At 42.4% G+C, this 15,565-nt stretch overlaps 1 protein-coding gene across 1 annotated transcript in view; it reads right to left on the bottom strand.

The window, feature by feature from the left end:
- The window catches only part of LOC148075609 (rho guanine nucleotide exchange factor TIAM1-like), a 54,546-nt gene that overhangs the window by 20,888 nt on the left and 18,093 nt on the right, over window positions 1-15,565 (bottom strand). Inside the window, exons 2-6 of the mRNA XM_087795122.1 lie at window positions 4,868-4,943; window positions 3,890-4,793; window positions 1,814-2,267; window positions 802-974; window positions 497-721 (exon numbers count right to left, since the gene is read on the bottom strand). Coding sequence (XP_087651248.1) covers window positions 497-721; window positions 802-974; window positions 1,814-2,267; window positions 3,890-4,783 — 1,746 coding nt within the window. The 5' untranslated portion in view covers window positions 4,784-4,793; window positions 4,868-4,943. The remainder of the gene's footprint in view (window positions 1-496; window positions 722-801; window positions 975-1,813; window positions 2,268-3,889; window positions 4,794-4,867; window positions 4,944-15,565) is intronic.

Raw genomic sequence — 15,565 nt, forward strand, 5'->3', positions numbered from 1 at the left:
GCGTTGACTGAGGACGAGAGGATACAGTTGAATCCTGCAGCTTCTAAAGCAGAAGTTTGGAAATATTTTGGTTTCAAAATAAATGAAAGTAGTTACGACTTCGTCAAGAGTCATGTATTCTGTCAATTCAGAGTCAAGTACTCGACAATATTACAACTATATCCTTGTTCCTACAGTGTCACAACATACTGTGTCATTACTCCTGTACTATGTTACTTGTCGTATCACCACAGCATCGTCCACTGTAGCAGAAGTTGTAAGTAAGTAATTTTTATTTGTATAGCGCTTTTCTAGACCAGGGTCACAAAGCGCTTAAACAATCCAAACAATATTCATTAAAGTATATACTTTAAAGATCAAGATAAAACTGAGAACACAAAAGGAGTTCCAGAAAATCAAGGAAAAGCCTGAACAAATAAAAACGTCTTTATCTCAAAGTTGGTTAAAAGCATCCAACGTGAACCCGTGACCGGGTCAAAGGTCCTCACAGACTGACCTGGTCCAGGATGGTCTTCCTCTTCTTGGTGTCGCTGACGCTCTTGAGCTGCATGTCGCCCATCTTCTTCATCTTCTCATCCATGTCGATCTTCTGCTCCAGCTTCTTCATCTCGGCCCGCAGCAGCCGCACCGTGTCCTCCCGGTGGTGCTGCCGGGCCACTGCGGTCGCGCACGCCGAGTGGATGGCCGTGATCCAGTTCTCCAGCTCCGTCTGGCTGCAGGTCTGCGCCCCGGGGTCATAGGGTCACAAAAAGTCGCCTCGGGAACCGGCCGAAGAGGCGGGAAACGAGGAGATGAACTCACCTGGAACAAGAACGCGTCGCCCAGAGAGTTGCTGAGGCAGAAGACGAAGTCCTTCTTGGGGTGTTCGGGCACGGCCTGCAGGATGCTGTTCTCCACCCAGATGGCGTGTTTGGGAATGCTGTTGTTGTCGATCCCGGACCGCTCGTCTGTCTCGTAGAAGTACAAGGTGCACCCTGGGGAGACCGAGCAAACGGCAGCAGTGTCAAGAGCCAATTAATAAACTGAGCGATTCCATTCTGCTCCCTGGTGGCCACTTGAGAGAAGTGCATCACAATTTCATGATCTTGAAAGACATAATATACGTATACTTAAAATATAAACCTGGGAAATAAAATACATTTAAAAAAAAAAAAGAAAAAGAAAGTTCAGGTGGATTACGGGCCTTATAAACTAAATAAATCATCTTTAACTAATATCTATTAAATATGGTATAATTTAAGATTCAATTGTAAAGTGGCATGAAAGAAGTATGAATGAAAAAAGAGAGATTAATAAAACACAATAATTAAAAATGATACATTACCATAAAATGGCATATAAATAAATAATATAAAATGTATCAGATTTAATCGAAACAATAATAAAAAGTATTAAATAATCAAATAACAAATGTAGTTACATGGTTTAAATGTTATCAAAATAAGATGTATTTTAAATAGTTCAAATAAAAAAAACACAATAACCATAGCAGGAATTAAACTAAAAGTAAAGCGCATCAACGACAACACTGCCATAAAGTTAGCTTTCCATCATCCCAGCGTTGAGGCTTCATGATACAGTTTGAAAATTATGCCAGGATTTGTTGAATTAGCAGATCAGAGCCCAAGATTAGAATGCAAAGAGTGCCACCTAGTGGTCTATTGAAATGAATACACTGTATCATAATAGAGTTGATGATGCATCATCACTACTGAGCAGGATAGTTTAAATACATGCCTTATTTTTGCCAAAATAAACAGGACTACCCTATAAATCCTTTGAGGTCAAAAGTTTTATCAAGCAGTTCTCAAACCTTTCAGCGACACCCAGTAGCTCTTCCACTTGCGCCTCGTCGCCGACTCCACCTTCTTGCTCTTCTTGTGCACGAGGAAGTTTTTGACGGCGAGCCTACCGGCCTTACGCACCATCCCCTGGGCGACGCTGAGCAGCTGGTCCGACTGGTAGGCGGAGCTCATGGTGCTCTGCTCGTCGCTCACCGCCGACCCGGCCTCCTCCAGGCTCTCCGTCTGGCAGGAGCTCATCTCCAGCTCTTGGCGGAAGTTCTCGTAGACGCCCTGGACGCACTCTGCGGCGGCGCCGGCGCCGCTGCTGCCGCTGTCGCTCCCGGCGAACAGCCCGCGGCCCACCGTGGAGCACATGGAGAAGGAGGCGGACATGGTCTTGTAGCGCCGGGCGTGGTGGTCCACGTCCGCCGTGACGCCGTCGATGCCGCTGTCCTCATACTCGCTGCCCTCGGCCGTGACGTCCTGCGTCGAAGAAGAAGAAGACATGTTAGCGGGCATGGTGGCCACCGTGAGAGCGTCCAGCTTCTAGAGTCCACTGTCCGGCTCCCTGCGGCACCACGGGGTCTGCTCGCTCCTGCCCACATGGCCAAAGGCTCCTGGGAGATAAAGGGGGCAACACCAAAGTTGGTATCTCAATCTGGTCACGTGACCCAATCATGCGCTCCAAAGCTCCATTCGGCAGGCCAGGACAGTGCCCACAGTGACAACACCGTGCACGTTTGTTACGCTCAGGCCTCTCTGCTCATTAGAATAACAAAAGCTGTAGGCATTTCAAACAGGCGCTGACTTTGCCCTCCCGCCCCTCCATCTCCACGCCGGAGAAAAACAACAGTCTCATCAGCAAATGGCTTCACTCCCCGGACACTTCCTTCACCTCATCTGTTGAAGAAGCAAATTATCTGGGAGGAGGAAGAGGAGAGAGAGAGAGGATGCACGAGGGAGTTTTGTGGGAGCAGGAGGAGGGAGGAGGTGGTCATATTCCTAATGGTACGTCCTGCATTAAGATTCTGCACCAGGTTCCTGCTCACGCGGAGGCATGACACAGCTTTGGCAGAACTCAACATTTAAAAGGCGTCCATTAAAAAGCGGGAGGATGACAAAAGAGGACTCCCGGGGAGTCACGGAAGCGTCACGCTTGAGGATCTTTCCCTGAAAATGCTGAATTTGAGATTCTGTCTCTTCTGTTGGACACGCACGGCGCCGTCATAGAAGCCGTTTGTGAGGCCGAGTGACTTTAATGTTCAGCATTTACAAGCTTCTCTTCCATATATATATATAAACATATAAACTAGAAAAGCACGTAGGGAAGACATGCTTCTGCCAAGGACCTCATTTTACATGGCATTAAAAAAACGGATATGATCAAATCAGTAACACAACTTCCATGACTTAAAAAGAAGAAAAATGGTTGGCTCCAGGATTTTATGTTCCTTCTACTAGTCCACAACCAAGTTAGCTTAGTAGCATTTTCAATGTTTTCACAAGCTCATTTTGCAACCGTAAAGCATGTCGGTGTAATGATAAATCCCGCATTACCTAAAAGTTAGAACCTCTTTTTATGTTTTGCTTCAGGGCATTTCTTGAACCCTCGAAGGGTCGAAAACAAATGTGTTTGTGCTGTGCCTTGTGTTCTCTCTCAGTCAAGCTGAATAACCTCCACCTTCTATGCATTTATAGAAGCCGACCTCCATGGCTGGGTCATCTCGAGCCAGAGACAACACAAGGGATACCACAAACGCATTTGTTTTTCAGGAACTCGGGTCACTTTGACTCTAAGACAAGAACAGTGCATGTAGCCTGACTGAAGCTTCAATATCGAAAAATGCACTATTCCCATTTAGTAAAAGAAAAAAATGGAAATAACTTAATTTCTGGGTGGTTGTTTTGTTTTGAAACTGATGGGATTAACAATTAATTAAAAATAATGATAGCTAAAAAACTAAATCAAAGATCTACCATATATTACAGGTTTTACTCAAAGTTTAAAAAGACTAGCAAATGCCTGTCAAGTTAACCATCTGTTATGGTTAATAAAACTCTTTGAAGTCGATAGGCCGACGCTCTAGACCCACCCAAGGACGTACCTGTATGGTCTGAGCCCGTCTCCCCTGCATGCTGGCACACATCGGCGCCTGATGGTTGCCGACGCCTTCCGACAGGCAGTGAGACCGTCGGCAGGGAAGCGTGTAGGCCCCGTAAGAAGTCGGGTCTTCCTCTGAAGGCGAGAGCATTTTGTCGTCTTCTCCTTCTCGGATCACTCGGTTCGCCACCAGCCACTTGGTGTAGCGTCCGTGCTGTGGCCTCCGCGGGAGACACTTCTGGCTGTACAGCTCGTCCAAGGAGTTGGCCCGGTCCGTTGAGTCCGTCGGGCTCGACTGCAGGTCGATGTCGTTCGCCGGGTCGATGATCTCCTCCGTGCTGGTCAGGTGATCCTGGCTCAGGTCCGACATGGAGAATTCCAGGCTGTCGTCTCGCCACATGTCCGCGGACTTGGACCGCTTCTTCTTAAAGCTTCCGGGGTCCTTGGAGAGATCCCGGGATTTCTGGAGGTACGTCACCTCGTCGGCGTAAATGTCCGCCTGGTCCTGGACCTCCTCCGCCGTCGGACCGGGTAGGGTGATGCGCATGGAGGTCATGTGCGCCGAAGGGCTGGCCGGGTCCGTGTGGAACGACATGGGCTGCAGGTTCATGGCCACGCGATCCACCCAAATGGGGCTTCCAAAGTCGGGAAGGATGTTGGTCTCGTTGAACGGTTCAAGTCCATTGTCGGCGAGCGACTGGGGGATGCTGGGGGTGCTGCTGGAGCGGGTGCTCGTCTCGGAGTTCCGGTGCTCTATTTTTCCCGACGGGGAATGTCTGGAGTGTCGGGGTTGCTTGTTGGAGATACGAAGAGACCGCGACATGTGCTTCCGCGACAAATGGCCCCGCTCGGTACCAAAGAGGGCATGGTCGCCGATCTGGCTCTCGACATTTCCCATGATTCACAGGCTGAAAAAAGAAGGTTTGATGAATAAAAAAAATACTAAAGCAATTTTACTCAAACACGGTTGACGTGTGCCTACCTGTGGGGGGGTGAAGATTCTTTAGACATTTTGTAGATCGCCAATAACCAGGCAAGGTGCTCCATCAACTGTCATCCTAAAAAGAGAAACGGTACGGAGTGTAAACGTCAACTTCTTCAACACTTAATGACAAAAACTGTCAAGCGAGTTTTCAGAATTCCTTCCGTGTAACTACTTTGGTGAACTTGGCAGACGAGTGAGATTTCGACTGCAAATATTAGGAAGAGAGTGCACGCGTGGAAAGAAAGGAGCAGTGGAGCAAATCAAACACATTTATTTTGGGCTTCTTCTTGAGCTCTTGGTGAAGGGAAAGTGGGTTCAGCCTGATAAAGATTAGCATCAATCTGACAGAGCCAGCGATCCATTCGGCTTGTTTTAGCACGACTGGGCGAAGCGGAGCGTGAACAATGACGACGTGAGCGGACCAGATTCTGTCATGAGAAGGAAACCGAACCAAAGCCGCACACGCGAACCTCCTAAAAAAAAGGAACACTAAGCAACCCATGATCTCTTCCTTACTTTTGTTTTGAAGCCCTCAAACTATCCGTCCTTGGCTTCAATTGAAAAGTTAGATGAGAAGACTTCACTCACACGGATGCCTCAGCCTCTTGTTGTGTACATCTTGAGAAGCCGATTTTTGGTATGCAAAATGTAAGCATGTATGCAGAAATCAAAACCGGGATTGGGGATTTAGCTCGACCACTCTTGTATAGCAACCCTAAAACAATTTACATTTCATAAACATTCCAAGGATCTTAATGGCCAAATATGTAGTTTATAAAAATACGATGTCTGGCTACTCATATGGTGCTTCCCATTAATCTCATTCCTCAAGGTCAATAGTCAAAAGTTAATGAATTGGGATCAAGTGTAAGATCAGTAGATTCATCTTTCAGGACCTCCCTTGATAGAAAATGTTTAAATAGATAATTGGTAGATAGTTTTAGATCAACTATAATGTGATAATTGTATTTTTTGCACTTTGGCAATGTCCCACATGTATAAGTTTTCAAAAGAAAATAAAACCAGAAACCGACTCAAGAGAATTTATCTTTCTATTCATTTCAAAAAGTCTCAGTCCTTCATATGAAAACATGGTCTCTGACTGACTCAGACTCTCCGGGCAGTTCCGTCCAGACAAGGTTACTCAGTGAAGACCATCGTTAACACAATACATTATAGAAATGGACTGTAAATATGAAAAATAATTATAAAATAAAATATTTTTGCTTTACCGCTGTAGCTTTTAGAGGTAGAAGTCAAACAAATCATAAGATAGACAACTACTAAAATAATTGAGCATCGAAATTGTATCATTTCTGAGATTTAGCAACCCTAAAACAATATTGAATAAACACAGGTTTTAAAAGCATTTCAAAAAAATCACTGTAGCTAAAATATCAGAAATAATTGCTTTAAGGTGGATATTTCACTTGACTTGTCGTCACTAAATCTAAAAATCCAGAGTGTGGCTGTGACGGTAGATTCTGTGGATGTGTGCACTCAAACATTTGCGTTGCCTTTCATTAAGTAAACCACGAAAACAGCACTCAAGCTTGAGTGCCACTCTCCTGCTCCCAATGTTTCGAGACGTTCCGAACATTCCCTCTATTCTAGCGATAGATGGACGGCTGAAAAAACAGAAACAAGGAAAGTAGAAACTGTTGTGTGCACTCAAGCACCCTGGAGCCGAGAAGAAGACATTTGGACTTAAGCTGCCTCCGGGCCACAAACTTTCCTGTCTAAAAGGCTCTTGAGCGTAGATGGGAGCATCACCAGATGGGGCTGGAGATTAACCGAACCGGCCGCAGCCGCTAATGTGTGCTCCCATGCTTTCAGGGAGGTGGGGTACAGTGATTCTGTGTGTGTCGCTCACCCCACAGGCGAGTGAGAGTCCAACCCTCTGCTGCATCAGGCACTCACGCTTGTGGGGAAAGGGGGGGGTCATTACGTAAACTGGTGCTGACCCGATTTTCTACCTCGTGTCTTTCCCCGTCTACAATCTGCTCACTCATCACTGCGACACCCTTCTTCTTTCCGTTCCGTCGTTTCAATGTCAGACGTTTGTTTGCAGAGCACAGAGGCGACTCCAACGTGTCAACAACTACACATGTTACACAAGATCATCTCAAAATATCCTGACGCGGTTTTTTTTAAGCAACACCAAGGGAAGCCTCAGTTTCCATCCCCCTTAAAATGCAGGTTCACCAAGTTTATTTTTAATTTCTCAGCTGAATAATTGTGAGCAAGTTTTTGTCCCTCAATGACTGGCATTCAACATTACTGTGAGTTTCCTATCGTTAAAGTGGTTAAAATATTAAGGGGAAAAAGACAAAATACACTAAATAATCCAACATAATTTCCCTTTTTTTTCAACCAATTTTCCATATTTACAATAAAATCCTGATGTTACTGTTGGACACCGACTTGAAAACCTAGGAAAGAGGGTTTTTAGCTGCTTTGGCAGGACTTGAAGGAGTTCCCGTTCAGCATCGAAAAACATGGCTCTCTTCATCTCACTACCTCTCAGTGAACTCATCACTACAACATGTACGTTATGAGAGTTTTTACAGACTCATTTTCTTCATTTAGAAACACTGACCACTCTGCAATTCTGTACAACACAGGTGAATCTGGTCTATGTTGAGATTGGTAGATACCGTAATGACAGTTATACGAGTGCAATGTTTCTAAGCTTTCAGATGGCATTTAAAATAATTCACGTCGGTGGTCACAGATTCTGAATGAAGCGCTTTAACCCTTTTGTTGACTACTCTCAATAGCCATCCATCTGTCAACTGCATCGTTCTTTCGGAGGTCTCCCAACATACACTTCAAGAACAAGTGTCAATCACAGTGGAGCGACTGGAAGGATGAAGACGAGAGGAGACGGAAAAGAACACTCAGCCTGGATGACGACAAGCAGAGACGGATGCGGCGACACATCCACAGAAATGATGTCACAGGTCGTGCCGACAAAGGTGTACAAACATGTAGACTCCAAGTCGGATGCTTGAGGCTGTATGTACAGCGACATAAATGTATATATAAGGAAGGACGCTTGGGGACATGGACACGTATGCACAAGGAGACGCAGGAGAACACAACCATGCACACATCAAGTCAGACTTTCCCAGACCGATCTGTTTTTAACAAAACGATGGCGAGTAAAGCGACTTAAATCTAATCCCAGATCCTGAAAACAAAGAGTCTGGCATCAACACTTAATCTTCAAGAAATCAGCTAATTCTATGGGATTAACCAGATTACATCTCGGCATAGGGGCCCTGCCCGACCCCCGCCATCAATAAATCCACTTTGCCGTCCTCGGACTCGTGTTTTACTGCAACAAACTTCTGAGAAGAACTCATGAATTAATAAGCAACTTTCACCTTTGAGGAGATAACAGCCGCGTTTGCCCTCAGGGCTTTTTTTTAAGAGCCGAGCGCCGAGAATAGAGGAAGTTATGAAACATTCATGGGAGAATGAAGCCGCTTCTTTAGATCTCAAAGACTATTTATGACACTGGGATGTTCACGAGGTGTAATAGCAGCAGAAAAAATAAAACGTTCAACCAGGAAATAAACAGACTTCAGTTTTTAAACCAAGATTTTCCAAAACTTCAGCCAGTTTCCTGTCCTAAAGGGTTCTGATGGGACAAATCGTTTTCCCATTTGTGAACTGAAAACTGGTTAAATGATGGAAATAGATGGAGTTAATAAAGATCCTGTTAAAAATAAACAAGAGAAACACTATTCAAATGCTTATAAATGCTCTGAAAATTGTCCTGTGCCACATCTAAATAACTGCTGAGCCAACACTCGTGCTGTAATCAACCACAACGCACAACCACTTGGTGGAGCCAAAGTTTTTACAATTTATCTTGGTACCAACCAGTTGCTGAGGGAAAGACAGATTTCAAACAAACAAACAACCGTCGGCTCTTCTGCATCTTGTGGTCAGCATAAAATAACATGTTCGCAGTTTGACCCACAGACCTGGAGTTTGGCCAATTCATATTGACTTTGTCTAAAACTACCAAAAAAAAAAAAAGCGTACGTTTTCCTTGAATGTTTCTCTCACTTCTGTACAAGGAGTAGAAGTAAAAAAAAAACAAAAAAAACATTATTTAGTTCTGCAGCACTTGAAATACTTCCCGGTCTTTGGAAACATCTTCTGGAAATCAAGAGGTGAAAACACTCCTCACAAATCAGGATAAATCTCCAAAGTCTCCATGTTTAATCCTAGTGAGAATTCTTGTAAATTACTCAAAACCATTGATAAAAATGCAGGTACGTTGTCGTGTGACAAAAGAGAGGCCTCTCCCTAGTTAACCACTCTCTTGGTCGACCCTACAAGAAGTTTATATCCGTACATTTCTGTGGGAAAAGTTACAAAACCTCAACCACTGACACGTTTCTAGTCGCACTCCAGCACGGTGGGAACCAGGAGATCGCACGACAGGTAGATTTACAATCCTTTTGTTATGAAAGGGCAGTTTAGAGCCGAGAGTGTGTTACACAAATATTTGGGCCTGTCCCAACACAAGACCTTCACCTGCACCTTAAACCCCCTCCTACTTCCCTCAATGCTCTAGATGTCAAGTGTCAGAAATATTTGCCCGGCGGCCAAAATCTGACAGATACATCAAACACTTGATGCTACAAGTTCTTTCAAAAATAATTACTGTTTTGACAGTGTGGGCAAAATAATTAAACCAGGTTTGCATCAACACAATAAAAATGATGATGATTGAGAGACATATCTTCGTGAGAGTCGTCGATTTATTTTCCTTGTTTAATCTCTTCAGATCAATGGTGTCTTATTTGTTTGTGCAAGGGACCAAATAGTAAAGTAGTAAAGTCATGATGACCTCAAGTGTTAAAATATATATATATTGTTCGTTTGATAACTGGCATTTTTTTGCTTTTCACGGTAAATTAAATTAACTGGTGGGTCTTCTCTTGCCCCCGATTATTGTCCTTTAAAATGTGTTTCAATAACCTTTTTTTTTTCTTTGTGACCCAAGACAACCTTCCTTTCACCCTAAATTCTACTTTAAACCATTACTTTTTCACATGAAGATTAAGTATAAACCTTTTTCTGATGCATTTTTGATGCTAGAGTTCGTACTTACAAATTAATTTAAAATAATATTTCCTACTTAATGTTAACATTTCTTTCTCACATGATACCAAAAACTGCAAAACTCAATTCAGAGCTTGCTTGGACCACGATGTAAAGAAGTAAATGTCGTCGAACTAAAGTAGTCAAACACTCGAGGCAGTTCTGAAACCTTAGTCTTAATATTGTGACACAGTTACTGCGACAAACACATCACCTGATCAGCCTGGAATGGTGAAAGGAAGAGAGAAAAATGTAGGGAACAACTGGTGACAAGCTGCAACACAACAGGCCTGTAATCTGAACAGGTAATAACACAGGAGGATGCTGGGAAAAGGGGGTCCTCTGCTGACAGACGCCGCTCAGGAGTCGCATGTTTCTGCACGAATGTAGGAAGCAAACGATCATTTTGCTCTTCAGCGTGTTTACGGATCCGATGCGTTGCCGGGGATTCGGAGAAGGACGTCGTCAGTTGTTGAAAAGTGTCAACATCCGCAGAGGAGCAGTGTTTAGTCATTAAAGAGGGAAGGGGGCGCTGTGACGCAAGTGTGTTGGTAAACAAAGTTCAGAGGTAAAAAGAGGCGTTGAAAAGATGAAAGGTGGGCTTTTCTTCACACTTTTCAAAAAATGAGATGATGCGAGTCAAGACGGGTCTTCTTGCCTCGGGCAGCAGAAGGAAGCCATACGTAACTCTGGCATGGGAACATCTGAAAATCCTAAATGAATCCCTGCTAAACCTAAAAAAATATATTCAGCCTTCTGGCTCAGCTTTTTCTACACACCCGTCAATCCTCTAATGTGGTCAAAAAACTTTCCTTAAACGTTTCTCTCACTAACGTGTGTCATGTTGATTCGAGCTGAACGTTTCAGCTCCTGAGAGCCTGGCTTGAACCCTAATCTACATTATTGAGGCGCAGACTTTGGTTCGTGTCTGCAACTGAGGCGAGGATTATTTAAAGTGACAGGTGCCGTGTCTGCCCTTGAATTAGACTTTTCACTTATTATTTGCTTTCGTCTGGAGTTTTCTTCTACCGGGTAAAAAAAAGAACTTGAAGATTTTTCTTTTTTAATTAAAAAGGAGGTCTTTGTTAATAAACAAGCAGCAGCTGGTTTTGTTTGAGGGTCTCGGGGTCAGAGTGTCACAGGGGTCAACGCTAGTGTCTGCTTTAGTCGCACACAAGTTTCTTCTGCCACAGTCATTTACACGTTTTTACGAGTTTTTGTCTTGCGTTTGACTTGAGTGAAGTTCCAAGTTGTTTTAGCATCTGATGATTAAATGTTAATTTTGTGGTCTATGACATTGTGTAGCTACTTGTGTGGAAGTTTGTGTCTTCAGGAAGGGGATGTTTAATATAGACACATTTTTACCAAACAAAACACAAGACAAATGTTTTCCCAAACATAAGCAACATCCCTTTAAACATTTGACAAAAAATACTCACCTTTTATTAGTACATTCTTCGTCATATAGTTTATAAAATTACATCTTTGTTTTGGCTCATATTAAAAAATATATATTGTTTAAAAATATATTACAGTATTGTAAGTAATTCTTATTTGTATAGCGCTTTTCTAGACCAGGGTCACAAAGCGCTTAAACAATCAAAACAATATTCAATAAAGAAAATCAAGGAAAAGCCTGAACAAATAGAAACGTCTTAAGATGTTTCTTAAAGGAGTGAGTAGATCCATCAAGCGCAAAGAGAGAGGAATTGTGTGTTTTTTTTAATGATAATTAAAGTGTCTTCGTAGAGTTATTCAGATATATTTTGTCTTTCCAGAATATCTTTATAGATGGTTTTAAAACATTGGCAAACATTTTATAAAAAGAACAGATGAATTAAAGTTATTTCTATAAACTATTTAAAAAAATAAAACCTAGTGTAAAATTAAATGATAAAAACATGATTTAATAAAATAATTCTAAATACCAACATATGAGTACTTATTAAAAGTATAATACATATAACTAAATAAAAATAAAAGCTCCAATAAAGAACAAGTTAACAGTTCCATGCATTAAAGGAGAATTCGTGAAAAGAGTCCGTTTCTCTGCAGCCGTTTGTTCAGAGTCACACTTGAGGTGTTAACTGACCACTTCCTGCATCGGCTCTTTAGCTCCTCATTGACAAACTTTGAAGTTTTTAACAGTTGATAATTACTGCGTCACACACGGACACACACACTGACACAGACACACACACACTTCACAGGGGACAAAAGGCGGGGTGACAATGGGGGGAGGGACTCAAGAAAGAATCTAAAAGTGTCGAAAAACAAATACGAGATAGCAAATTATATTGTTAATATCATGACGTTTATAATTTGCTTCTTAATGTAGAAAACCTTAAAAAATAACATTAAAATTAGGTTGTATTTTCAAATGATCATATTTATATTCATTCGTCTTCTAACCTTTACCTCCACGTTGTAAAAAAAAGGTTAACAGCACCGTTAAAAGATGGACTACACCCGCAAATCTAATCAACTTCTCTGCGTCTTCCCCCGTCAGGCTGGGACATTCTGCGTGATTACATTTCCAATCTCTGCCACCCCCCCCCCCTTGGTATCCGAAGAAGATTTGATTTTAATTGGTTTGTTAGGAACAAAAGGGCGCTGTGACAAAACAACGTCCGAGGATTCTCAGCGTGACCTTCTCCACGCCTGTAACTGTCAGTGGCGGTGAAAAGGTCTCCGGGGCGACGCCTGGCATCAGTCTGCCTTCACGCCAGCCACCATTTTTTTTGTTTTCCCCTCACAAGAGGTGCAAGTGTGTTTTGACGCTTTTATTGTTCTGATTTAGACCCAATATAACACAGACCAACTAAATACAAGATTTAAGGCGCTTTGGTTCCAATTGTTTATATTAAAAATAATAATAATCTGGAATAAAATTGCAAAGATATACATTTTTAAATAGTAACTTGGAACTGTGGAAGAATTTTAGCCATCTCAAACATTAGCATTAGGGATTACTCTATGTGCCATATATTTTATAAAACTTACACTACAATAGTTCAAGATTCTTTAACAAGACACTTATACTAATATTAATGGCGAGAAGTGCTACAGATGTCAGGGTTTAACTTATTTTGTGAAGCATTTCTGTGAGCAGCATGAGCAACTAGCATCTACTGTGTTGTGCATACATCTTTAGTAAACATGTTTTAACTTCAGGAACTTTAACGCTAAAAAATACTACTTGCGTTCACGCATGTTATGTTAGGACATTTTTATTTTTGCAGTTTTCCTTAATTTTCTGGAACTCTTGTGTCGTTTTCGGTGTTATCTTGACCTTTCTAGTTTGTATTTTATTGAGTATTGTTTAAGCGCTTTGTGACCCTGGTCTGGAAAAGCGCTCTACAAATATAAATTACTTACATTCATTATTTACTGTTGTGATAGGATGCTAAAGAGGAATTAGCACATTAGAGTATCCTTATACGTAAACCCTACAAAAAAAAAAAAACATGGTAGCACTGAAGTATCTTATTCGCTCAATGAAATCCAAAAAAATCTACTTCCTACTCCTGTAGGACTCACTCAGGTGTGTGGGACTCAAATACCCCACCTGGGACAACACGTCTCAAAATTACTTACACCATATCGGCTTATTTTTACAAGAAATATCTGAAACGCATCACTAACTTTTACGCGAATCATTATAACTCGCCTTGACCTGTAGGATTCACCAAGTACATGTATCGAAAAGTTATTAGTCATTAAGAAATACGTTATTTGGAAGTAACTTGTATATACTCTTACAAACACAATGTGTCCTCATCTTGCACTTGTAGGACTCAGACGGGCGAAACAAAAGTAGGCATTCATACATTCTTACGAGTTGAATTTGTAGTGTTATTATAAAATAATCAGCTCTTTCATTTCCGACCAAAACATCCCTGAATAGAGAAACAACCCCGAGACGACCGGGATGAATTCACCCAAAAATCCATGTCATGAGCCTGGACGCTGGAATAAAAGACTGTACTTGTCTTAGCGGCTCGTCTTCTTCCACCGAGGTGACCGTTCACTTCCAGGTCAGCGAGTGGCGACAAGCGTCCCTCGCATTCCCCAGAGGTTCAATAAAGTTTTGAACCCCGGAAGAGCATCAGAAACATCAGGACCAACAATGAATCCTACAAAAGTTAAAAAGGACTGGTTTTGAAAAACAGTTTGCCTTTGAAAACTCATCCTGGAATTAACTTTCCCGAGCACAAGTGGATTCGCGGCGGCGTGCTCCCGGGGCGTCTGTCGTTTACACGCTCCAGGGAGAAGCAACGTTTTTCCTTCGCACCGAGCATGTGCAGAAGCGACGCCGCCCCCTAGAGCTTTACCTCCACCATAAACACCCGCGGGTTTTCTTCTCGCTGTGCAGCGGAGCGGAGACGATTCCTGACACACATGACTACACAAAGCCGGCTACAAAAAATGTGTCGACTCGCCTGCAGTGCTCCTGATGACAGTTTACAGTGCGAGGAATCTCTTCCAAAATACCCGATGAGTTGAGTCTTATTGTGACCGTGTGGCAGCTTCACTTCGCTGCTGATAAACTGTCGGGCTGGAGAGAGACGAGGCCTCCAGCGTGGAGACGCTTTCAAAAGGTATAAATAAAACAGCTTCTTTAACTTCTGTGTGTTGGCCGTCTTAGCTGTACATGTATATACAGTATAGACACACATACACGCCACAATTAGCATTCAAGCTTAATAAGAAAGTGCATCTATGCAAGCTACATTAGCACCAGTTACAATAACGCATAATACACTAACTTTTTAGGTAGGGGGTTTAAAAGTCTGTGAGGGAGGTTCAAACTGGAGAAACTAGCATGGGCTGTTCGGCGAGAACAGGTTTTCATTTAGCATAGCATTATTGTTGGACAATTTGCTTAAGAAGCTTAGTTAGTTTAGCTAATGCTAAAGACAACAAATGCCCTTTAAGTTTGTATGTATTCAAGATACACAGGCTGGAATATCCTCAGAAACGCTGTGCATTTTAGCTTCAAATTAAGTCCTAGGGCTGGTTTAAAATAAGAATAATGTAAACTTTAGTATTTATAAACCCGAATACATTAAATGAAGTCAAACCCAACTTTCGAGACTCACAAGTATCAAATGTTGAATTCGTCCTCTCTAAGATGCAGTAAGTCCCTCATCATGACTCTGTCCTGAAGTTATTACTTTAAATAACACAATACTTTTCCCCGTGTCTGAAATCTCAGCGAACGAGAGGTTACGAGATGCCATTATTATGCAAGAATGGGCTTTACTCCTCAAGCCAGCTGTAATCACGCCCCATTTTGTTTCTAAAGCGAGCCCCCTGGAAATGGAGACCGGGATTGATGATGCGCAGTGACAAACCTTGACGTTTGACCAATTGCAGCAGAGTGGGTGTGCTTATGGTAGATAACATTTCATCTTTAGAAAAGTGTTTTCAGTGGGCGGGGCTTAAGATCATTTTCCAATGTAAATATTTAAACGAGACCAAAACATTAGTTGCCGTTTAATTGTAATGTTATACTCGCAACAATGTTGCAAACAATTTGGTTCTTGGTTTTGGCTCAAATGTTGTCGC

Source organism: Callionymus lyra, chromosome 7 (genome assembly GCF_982586985.1).
Source record: "Callionymus lyra chromosome 7, fCalLyr1.hap1.1, whole genome shotgun sequence".
Classification (NCBI taxonomy): Eukaryota; Metazoa; Chordata; class Actinopteri; order Syngnathiformes; family Callionymidae; genus Callionymus; species Callionymus lyra.